The 11,244-nt window shown below is 38.2% G+C and overlaps 1 protein-coding gene across 1 annotated transcript in view; it reads left to right on the top strand.

Moving 5' to 3' along the window:
• F5 (coagulation factor V) overlaps positions 1–6,989 on the top strand; it is an 85,872-nt gene extending 78,883 nt beyond the window's left edge. Inside the window, exons 24-25 of the mRNA XM_069094740.1 lie at positions 3,379–3,561; positions 5,104–6,989. Coding sequence (XP_068950841.1) covers positions 3,379–3,561; positions 5,104–5,250 — 330 coding nt within the window. The 3' untranslated portion in view covers positions 5,251–6,989. The remainder of the gene's footprint in view (positions 1–3,378; positions 3,562–5,103) is intronic.
• Positions 6,990–11,244: the final 4,255 nt, after the last annotated feature.

The raw sequence follows: 11,244 nt of genomic DNA, 5'->3' as shown, positions 1-11,244 counted from the left end.
ACCGTAATGTAGCGTGTAGCGCAGGGGATCACCTTCACTACAGTAGCGATCTCAATAGGGCTTCTTTTTGGGGGAGGGCTTATTTTAGAGGAATCTTACACAGTAATGGGAGGGCTTATTTTCGGGATAGGTCTTATTATCGGGGAAACATGGTAGCATGAGAACAAAACATTAAGAAAGAGGTTGTTGGTTTGTTTTTTAATGGGAGGGGGGGAGGCAGAGGGCATCATGTTCCACCCTAAAGGATGCAAAATTCATTCATCAGTATTCAGTAGCTGAAGACATAGTAGTAGTAGTAGTAGTAGTAGTAGTAGTGTGTGTGTGTGTGTGCGTGTGTGTGTGTATCCAGGGTTTAGCAAATACCTGTCACATAGTAAATAGTTAATAAATACTCTTATCTATTTATCTATTCCACACTAGTAGGTACTTAATAAATGCTCGTCGACTAACTATCCCATTCTTATAGTTCCATTTTAGAGGATGTTTAATTCAACAAACATTTAGCTAGAGTCTAATATGAACGGTATACCAGATTACTTGCCAGTCTGAATCAGTGAAGGAAGATTTTGCACCAAGAGTTTCTCATAGCTATAAATAATGACAAATGGGAAGAGAGAAAGGAAACAAGCATTTATTTAGTACTTACTATATAACAGGCACTGTGTTACAGGCTTTACAAAGTTAACTGCTCACTTGAGCCTCAAAACAACTCTGTGTTGTAAATGCTATTATTATTCCCATTTTACATTTGAGGAAACTGAGGCAGATAGAAATTAAATGACTTCCCCAGGGTTACACAGCTCCTAAGTAGCTGAGGCTAGAACTGGACTTAGGTGTTCCTGACTTCAGGTCCAGAGCTCTGAAGACCACACTCTCTCTTTAAAAATGTACAAAAACACTGGTGGACAAAAAGATAAATAAAACCCAATCCCTGCTGCCCAAGGAGGAAACCAAGTATGGGAGACAAACACATACACAAATGAATTCTATACAAAAACAGAATGTGCTAAATGTATGAAAGGTAAAAACCTAGGGTTCTTCAAGGTCAGAGGCAGGAAAGATAGTTTCTGTCTTTATCTTGTTTTTGCTTGGGATTCTGATTGGATTCTATCTAGTTTCTGTCCTGTGATTGAGAGGAATCAAGGGAGATATGATAGGGAGAAAGGAGGAAAAGGGCTTTTTTCAGCCAGGGAATGAATGGCATGAGTCACGGCAGAGAGATGTGAGTGAACGGGACAGAGGATCATAGGATTTTAGCACTAGAAGGAGCTACAGAGATCAATTAGTCAAATATCCTCATTTTATAAGTGAGAAAAAAAGAGATCCAGCTTACCTCTCAACTCCTGGCTTCCAGCGCCAGCACTCAGTTGAAACTACTCTTTCCAAATCTCTGCTCACCTCTTTTTTTTTATTTTAAATTTTTTTTATTTTTTGCTTTTTGGAGGGCAATTGGAGTTAAATGACTTGCCCAAAGACACACTGCTAGTGTGTTAAGTGTCTGAGGCCGGATTTGAACTCAGGTGCTCCTGACTCCAGGGCCGGTGTTCTATTCACTGCACCACCTAGCTGCCCCCTGCTCATCTCTTAATTGCCAAATCCAGTGGCTTTTTTTTTTCTCAGTCTCCATGCTTTATCATTCTACAAGGTTTGACATTGTTGACCATTCACTAGTAAGTGCCCCTAAAAAGTGAGTGTGTAGTGAGGAAGTAGAATGATTGGGATAGGTTGTTATTTGAGCTACTTTGAAGAAATCTGGAAGAGAAAAGAAGGGGAGAGATGTGGGATATGAACAGGTGTGTATCGAAGCCAGATGCTGCTGGCTCCAGAGAGCTGTTAAATGTTCCATGTAAGCTTTGATTTATGCTTCAGAAGTCAGCAAATGCTACAAATGAGGGCTTGGTTAATTGCTTAGACTTAAGAAAGTGGTAGAGAAAATGTTTATAATGCATATTAAAAGTAAAAGTATGCCATGGATATTTTTTTTCCAGAGAGTCAGTTGTTAAACCAACATATCATTGTGTACAAGGTTTTATTAGAAGGGGTTTTTTTTTTGTTTGTTTCTTCATCCAGATCTGAGCTTGTTCATAGTTAAGGGTAAAAAAAAACAGCAGAGAAGAAAGCTTAAAAACAAAAATTTGTTGATGGTTGATGGAATAAGATCCTAGAGAAGATAATAAAAGACCAAATTAAGGATGCATGTAAATAGTTGGATAGGGTTTTGAGAAGGAAAAAGAATATTGGACAGCTGAAGGCACAGAAAAATTTTAATATGGGAAAGAAAGTGAAATTGTTGCATACTGAAAAGAATACTGGATTTCAAGTCAGAGGACCTGGGTTTGAATTCTGACCATTCATTACTGCAGGTAATCCACTTAAACTTTCTGGGTCTCGTTTTCTTCATGTGTAAAACGAGTAAGACTAAATTATTTCTAAGATATATTCCAACTGAAAAATCCTATAATGCTGCAAAGTTGAAGTAACTCAGATCACATGACTTTGATCTCAATAAAAGAGAGGAGGGCAATTTGCTCTGAGTGTGTGAAGCTTGGGAGGAGGGAAAGGCTGCTAAAATTTCCACTGGGGATATGATATGGTGTCTGTAAGAGCTGATTAAAAGAATTTCTGGGCAGCAGCAAATGAGCAGCTGAGGTTATGCAATAAATTTACATTGGATGAAATTAATATTATTTCTTGGCTTCGCCCATAATGCCCAGAAGCCTGGGAGCAGAAATAGAGAGAGAAATTGATTAATGTGGATCACCCAAGGTTAAGGAACTTCAGAAGTTCAAGGGTGCAAAGAATTTCAGGGTGGTGGCTAGTATTTGCCTGAGGCACGGCACCATCTCGTTTCTCTTCCATGGGGCTTCAAAATCATTTCTAGGCTTTTTTGGCAAATCTGCTAAAAGGAGAGATGTTCTCTTTCAGAATATCACAAAGTGCAATGGGGTCTCAGTGTCTAACCTCTTCAATTACTACCTGCAGAAGATGCCCTTCTATAACATACCCTGCAAGTGAACAGCCAGCTTTGGTTTGAAAACCCCCGTGAGGCAGAACCCTCCTGGGGCAGTGTATCCCACTTTTGGATAACCAATTATTAAGGAAATTTTGCTTTGCAGTTTCTATTCATCATTCTTCTTTCTCTTCTGGGATCAAGGAGAATATCTAATCCCTCTTCCCTGTGTCAGTTTTTCAGCTATTTCAAGACAAAAGTCATATGCCCTAGCCTTCCATGAATCCACAATTCATCTGAAATAGCACACAAAGAATCCCCCATTCTTTCATCTCTTTCTCTGTGATCCATGCCTGTAAATGCCATGCATCTGAAAGCTCTTGTCTCATCAAACTGTCTCACCAAAGTGTCTTTCTGACTTTTCTTAGTCGAACAACAACAAGCAGTGGCTTCAGATAGACCTGCTCAAAACCAAGAAAATAACAGCGATTGTAACCCAAGGGGCCAAGTCTTTCTCAAATGAAATGTATGTGATGACTTACGCTATCTTCTACAGCGATCACGGCACAGAATGGAAACCTTATAAGGACAAATCGTCCATGACTGAAAAGGTACAACGTGATGTTTGAGCAAAGAGATGATAATGCAATCCCTAAAATAGGGACTGAGGAAAGTGATATCTAAATTCCACCAACACCATTCCCTGGCCTTATGACTCTAGGTTTCATGTAGAAATAGAATTTTAGAGCTGGAAAGAAACCTGGAAGTCATGTAGTCCAACCCCTGCATTTTAAGCACAAGCTAACCAAGAAGCCAACTAGAAGTAAGTTTGCCCAAGTTCACACAATTAGTTACTGGTACTATCTATATTTAGGTTGGTCCAACTGTGAACTGGGGGTAGCACCTTTTAATTGTTCAGGACCAATGTGTAGAAACCATTTTTATTTGGAGGGGTGATAGTATTTGAGGACTTAGTATTATTGTCAATATTACATAAAATCAATATTTTTCATATCATTTGGTGAAAATCAAATTTAAAAGGCTTTGCAATAAATCACTATGCTACTTGATATATATATATATATATATATATATATATATATATATATAAGGTTCCATAGACTAATTCACAAGTAAATAATGTAATAGCTAAATAAAAGTATTAGGATTTGAACTTATTCTTATCACTAAATTGTTCTGAGGATTTTTATTATTTAATTAAATTCTACATGCACTGATAATAAACTTTTGTGCAGTATTGATTCTGAAGCAACAAGTAAGGTCTTCTAGTACAGGCTGTTGGGAAACCAGGGTTCCTCAAAGCTGACCTGCTATATCACACCTCTAATTGCTTCTTGTGTCATGAACAACTTACTCAACTGGTTCCTTGTGTTAGAGATCCTACCCAAAGGTTGAATTAGCTATTGGCAGCTGTGAGAATAGCCATTCCCAGAAAGGGAAATTTATACAAGTCATCATCAACAAACATTTACAGAGCAAGGCATTGCTATGAGCTAGGCAATAGGTTTGGTAGTGGGATACAAAGAAATCTCTGCCCTCAAAGAGTTCTGGTGGGGGAAATAGGACATCCCTTCATTTATTCATATAGCCAGGTATACTGTTAGGCCCTGGCTAATAAGAACCTACAGTCACATAGCTCTTTATAGTCACATCATTATCTCATTTGGTCTCCCCACAGACCTAGGAGATAGTACAACTATTATTATCCTCCACTGCAGATGAGGAAACTGAGGCTCAGAGAGGTCAAATCACTTGTTCAAGATCACAGAGCTAATATGCAGCAGAGCTATGGCCTGAACCCAAGCCTAAGCCCAACACTGTGCTGTCTCATATGCAGTTCCACTTTTAAACAAACAAGTTAACGTTTCCTAACCAGAGAAAGGTTTTTTTTTTTTACTGAATCTCTAGCTACCCATGCTTCCTCTTTATTACCTTCTTTAATCTTCTATATCAACCTAGAAACACACATGCCCAGGCAAAGTCTATGAAGAGGCCACAAAACCACAAGGAGGAGGGGGAGGACAGGAAGTACTGCAAAAATCCCATTTGAATTAAAGTGCGTAAGGAGTTTCTCTATGTATCTTTCTGTATGTCTTTCTAGTACTAATCCTTTCCTTATTCTTTATTTTCAGATTTTTGCAGGAAATGTTAATCCCAAAGGACAGGTCAAGAATTTTTTCAACCCTCCCATCTTTTCCAGATTCATCCGTGTCGTTCCCAAGTCATGGAATCAAAGCATTACTCTTCGATTAGAGCTCTTTGGCTGTGATATTTACTAGAGCTGGGGTAGATAATGCATTCTTTGAGTCCTCAAAGGGCAGTTTTAGCACTGGTAGTCTATTTTATAGTTATTTTAAATGTCAGACTTCAAAAATTTTTCCACTGTTGATTTTTCCCTCTTATCTAGTAGAAACTGGGGTTTTGTACATGAGATTTTCTAGTTTATTTTTTTCCCACCATGAAATAAGAAGATAGTTATGATTTGGCAGCACTGATTACATTAACATGGAAAAATAATACTGAAGGTCATTAGTACCCAGCTGAATTAAAGCTTTATTGATCACAAATGGAATGTTGATTTTTATTCCAGGACACCCAAATTTGTGTAATTTTTTGCCCAGATATCCTCACTGGCATAAGCTTTTGTTGTACTCATGTTTTCAGGAAAGTGATTGTCAGTCATGAAACTGAAGCATTTGGAATGTTGGTCAGAGATGAGATGAACAATTTCAAGGTTGGCGACTTAAAATTCTTGAAGTCACCAGTAAAAAATCTTTACTGTTTTGCAATAATAAATTATGGTGCATAAGGTTCTTTTGTAATGTTTCATAATATAACCTTATCATAATGAGGTTATCTCATTAGGTGCTGAGGTGAGTAATAAAGGGGGAGGAGAGTTGTTGGTAATACCTGTTTATTGGCTGTATGTATGGCTATGCCCCTTTTGTCCAAATTAAAGGAAGGAGTGCAAATAATACAAATATGGAGAAAAGGCATACAATTCTATAATGATGAATCACTTTCTTTACAATGTAAATAGCAATTTGTTATTGGTCAGTCATTTTCAATCATAGTCAACTCTTTGTGATCTTGTTTGGGGTTTTCTTGGCAAAGATACTGGAGTGGTTTGCTGTTTCCTTCTCCACCAAATTTTACAGATGAGGAAACTGAGGCAAACTGAATTCAGATATTTGCACAGCATCTCACAGCTAGTAAGTATCTGAAGCCAGATTTAAACTCAGGAAGATGAGTCCTCCTGACTCCAAGCCCAGTATTCTATCCACTGCACCACCTAGCCACCTGAGATAATAGTTATATTCTGCAAAATCATGTCTATTTATAGGGACAAAATGTGCTATCCTTAACTTATTAGAAGATGTCTGTAGCCCATCCTAAGGAGGATGAGCATATTAAGGGGTTTTTTTTCTGATAGTCATGATGACTGTATTGATAAGTTCATAATCTAATAATGCATCTCCCCTTTTTCTCAGTACAGTGTTTTGAAACGACTGGCCAGGGTTAGGGAATATAGTCTCTAGACAACAAACAGAATGAAATGGACAAATTCCCTTGCCTGCAGTTAGTGTTTGATAAATTTATCAAATAAATGTATAATGTATGTGCATATAAGGATTTAAGCTATGGCTTTCACTGGCTTCAATAATAGCGGAAGGAAGGAAGGAAGGAAGGAAGGAAGGAAGGAAGGAAGGAAGGAAGGAAGGAAGGAAGGAAGGAAGGAAATAGAAATGAAGGAAGGGAAAGAAAGGAAGGAACGAAGAGAAAGAAAAATGAAGGAACGAAGAAAGGAAGAAAGAGGAAGAAAGGAAGGGAAGGAGGGCAGAGAGGAAGGAAGGGGAGAAGGGAGGAAGGAAGGGAGGAAAGGGTGCTTCTTAAACATGTATTATCTGTCAAGCTCTGTGCTAAATGCTAGTCATATAAATAAAGCAAAGGCTGTCTGTGCCTCTAAGGAGCTTTACATTTTAATAGTAGGAGACAATCAGTGGTATGCTGGAAAAAGCTTAATAAACTACAACTTTAAAAAAAATGTATGCATCTTTAATTTAATCTGCATTAGTAACATTTCTTTATTACTTTCTTTAGTCGAGACTCAGTGACAATCAACAAAACAAGAAATCAAGCTCTGATTTGTAACAGTTGCCAATTTCCAAGGTGTAAATGCTCACACAGAAAATTTAACAATCAGTCCAAGGTGGCTACTGCACAGCCCTGTAATACATATAAGGAAGTAGTGGTCAGTGAAGGATATTTTGTTCTGGAAAGTGACAGGGATGGCAAGTAGATCCCTAAGGGAATAGAATGACACATCCTTTCCAGGAGTAGTGACAGAATCTGTTTGACTACTGAAGAACTGGAAGGAGGTACAGAGCAGAAGGGACAAGGGGGTGGCAAGGTCGCTGGTAGGAAGATTGCTAAGGCTGGAGTGACATCTGGTTGAAGTCAGGCCTTGATGTAGTGGGTAGCATGAAGAAGCCCCCAATCAGGGCATTTGGCCCCATGGTATCCATCAGTGAGCCCTGATCATGTGCCCACCCCATCAAGCAGTGGGCTAGGTGCTGGGGGTATGAAACAATCCCTATTCTGAAACTTAGTGGAAGAGATGAGTCATGTGAACAGATACATTATAACACGAGTTGGAGTTGATAGTAACATTTCCCATGACGCTTCCATTTCAGAAAGAGTCAAGTTCCTACTTCAGTCCTAAAATTAGGGTTCACTAGCACGGAAGAAAGTTAAGTCTCTACCTTGTGCCCAGAAAGGGTTGGGTAAGGGAAGAGGTAATAATGGACAAACACTATAATGTCATGGAGAGAAAACTGGATTTGGAACCAAAGAACCTACATTCAAACACTGTCATCTGTGAGACCTTGGGTAAATCACTAACCTCTCTAGGTCTCTGTATATTTGTAAAATGAGGGGATTTGAACTAGATGTCTTCTAAAGTACCTTCCTCCTCTGAATACATTATCTTATGATCTTGACTCAGCCTCTTAGAACCTCTAGTTTCTTTCAAAGCTCAGTTTAAACATAAGCCTCGAGCATGAGGCCTTTTCTGACCCTCCCCCAGCTGCTAGTGCCTTCCTACTCTTCACCCTTCCCAATTAACATGGATTTTTATGTATTTGTATCTATAATATGCACGTATACATCTCCCCTGACAGAATGTAAGTCCTCTGAGGGCAGAGACTTTTATTTTTTGTCTCTGTAACCCAGTGCCTAGCAAAGTGGCTGGAACATAGAAGCTTTTAAATAAATATTTGGCAATTGCTGGTTTGTCTCGAGGAGAGGAGATTTGTAATGATGAACAGAACCAAGTTCCACAGACTGACCTGTCATTCCCTCTCCAATTACTGATTCCTCTTCCCAACCCCTACCTCCACCTCTGAAATTGCCCAGTATCATTTAGACCCTTTTCTCAGTCCTAAACTATCAATTTCGTTTCCTCTATAGTAAAAAAAAAAAATAGTAATTAGTACTTTCAAAAAAGTTAAAGAAAATGCTTGAATTAGGTGAGATAGTAATATAACAATAATAACAAAGGCTAAAATTTATATGGTGCTTTAAGTGCTGCAAAGTGACTTCGCTATGTTAAATCAGTGCGTGTGATTCAAAATGCAGAGAGAGAAAGAGGCTTGTATAGTCATTTGGTGTTTAAAGTCCAGAGACTAGAGATGTGATGTAGGCAGCTGGTCTCCTCATCAACTCTCTCTACCTATTTAAACCCTTATGAAAAATGACTTGGAATAGACCAAAGCTGCTGAACATTTGCTCTAGGAGATTTGTGAAGATCAGTAGAGTTCTAACTACCCTCTCCCTCTGCCTGTAGAAGGCAAGCTTTTGCTCCAAGATGTCTCTGTTCTTTAAGTGGTTCCTAATTTCTGATTTAGAATTTTACCTTAAAATCTGTTTTACTTGTCACTGCTTTGTGATTTGTGAAGAAAATATCTCGGATTGGTAGAAATGATGAGAGCGAACATCTAGTTAAAGGAACAATATATACTCTGATGAATATGATGATCCAAGATAATTCCAAAGGACTCATGATGAAAAATGTTATCTACCTCCAGAGAGAGAACTGCTGACTGAAGCAGATTTTTAAAAACTCTGTTTCTTTCTCTCTCTCTCTCATTCTCTCTCTCTCTCTCTCTCCTCTCTCTCTCTCTCTCTCTCTCTCTCTCTCTCTCTCTCTCTCTCTCTGTCTGTCTCTGTCTCTTTCCTCTTTGGCAAGATGGCTAATATAGAAATGTGTTACATGACTTCACATGTATACTTAATGTGTTGCTTGCCTTCTCAAAGGGTTGGGGAGGGGCAGAGGATAGGGAGTGAATTTGGAACTCAAAATTTTTAAAACTGAATGTTAAAAATTTACAATGGGAAATATTTAAAGAAATAAAAAAGAACATTAAATTTGTAAAAAGATATAACATACAGGAAAGAACAGTCAGTCGGCATGTGGTGGATGGAAAACTGACTACCCAATCAATTAATCCACATATTAATGTGGCATTGACGATGTGTCAAGGGCTGTGCTAATCTCTGAGGATTCAAATAAACAGCAAAAAAAAAAAAGGCCCGGCCCTCAAAGAGCTTACATTCTCATCGGGAAAAGAACAGGTATATCATAAGGTTACCTACAAAAGAGATGCATGGTTTCCACCTCTGTAAAACGAGGAAATTAATACCTGTCATGCCTATTTTTTTTTTGCAAATGAATTTATTTATTTATTTTCAAATCATCTGCTTTTTATTAGTTTAATTAAATTCAACAAATATTTTTTATATATCTACTTGGGTGGGGCTCACAACTTTTTGCTATGGGATATGCAATGTTATCTAAGACTCAGTTCTTAATCCCATGCAGTTTAGAGGTCAGTAGTTCAAGTCATCTGGCTCCAGGCAGATGGATTACCTCCAAATGCACTATGATTTTAGGAGAAAAATGCTTCTCTTTATACAGACAATGCCAGAGAAAAGTGTTCACCTTCCTCATGTCTATGTCCTTCATATTTTTTGCCCCATTCTCTTTTTTCTTCATTTTTCAAACACTTTATTAACTTCTTTTACATCATTCATTTCCACCAGATTTTGAGTTACACATTTTCTCCCTGTTTTTGCCCTACCCACTGCCCCAAAATAGCAGTCCCACAGGGTATCCCCTCCTCCAATCTGCTCTCTCCCACATCTTCTCCTATACCCTCTTTGACTTTTAGTAGGGGGTATGGTGGATCTCTACACCCCAGTGCCTGTACATCTTATTTCCCAATTACATGTAAAATAGTAATAATAATAGTATATATACATATTTTTTAAACATTTTAAAACTTTGAATTCCAGATACATTCCCTTCCTCCCTTGGCATCCACCCTTACTGAGAATACAAGCAGTTCAGTATAGGTTGTACATATGTTGCTAATGCAAAACATTAACATAGTAGATATATTGTAAAAGACTGACTATATTTCCCTCCCTCCTATCACAGCTCCCACTTGTTATATTCTCTACTTTGATCCTGTCCCTTTTCAAAAGTGGGTGCTTCCAACTTTCCTCCCCCCCAGCCTGCCCTCCTTTCCATCATCCCCCCTCTCATCCCCTTCCCCCCTACTCTCCTGTAGGGTGAGATACCCTATTTAGTATGTATTTCATTCCCTCCCCAAGCTAAATTCAATTAGAATAAGGTTGACCATTCCCTTTTGCCTTCCTATTCTTCCTCTCCATTGTAACCATTTTTCCTTGGCTCTTCTATATGAGATAGTTTACCCCATTCTGTCTCTTCCCATTTCCTCTCATTATATTCCTCTCTCGCCTCTTAATTTCACCTTTTAAGTATCTGTGCCCTCTATCTATGTATACCTGTAAACATATATACACACATTCACATATGTATTCATACTCCCATATACCCTCTGTTATAGACATATATATATACATATATACATATATATTCAACTATTTTCACACTAAGAAAAGTCTCATCAGTTACAATTATTGTCTTTCCATTTAGGAATGTCAATAGTTCAACTTTGACAAGTTCCCCATGATTTCCTTTCCCTGTTTACCCTCTCATGCTTCTCTTGCTTCTTGTATCTGAATGTCAAATTTTCTATTCAACTCTGGTTTTTTCATCAAGAATACTTGAAAGTCCTCTATTCCACTGAATGACCACATTTTCCCCTGAAACATGATACTCAGTTTTGCTGGTTAGGTGATTTTTGGTTTTAATCCCAGCTCCTTTGACCTCCAGAATATCATAGTCC

Source organism: Petaurus breviceps, unplaced genomic scaffold (genome assembly GCF_028583685.1).
Source record: "Petaurus breviceps papuanus isolate PSGF00001 unplaced genomic scaffold, PetGlider_PUasm1.0 220, whole genome shotgun sequence".
Classification (NCBI taxonomy): Eukaryota; Metazoa; Chordata; class Mammalia; order Diprotodontia; family Petauridae; genus Petaurus; species Petaurus breviceps.
The sequence above is the reverse complement of the archived record's forward strand: the minus strand, read 5'-3'. Positions and strand labels throughout refer to the sequence as shown.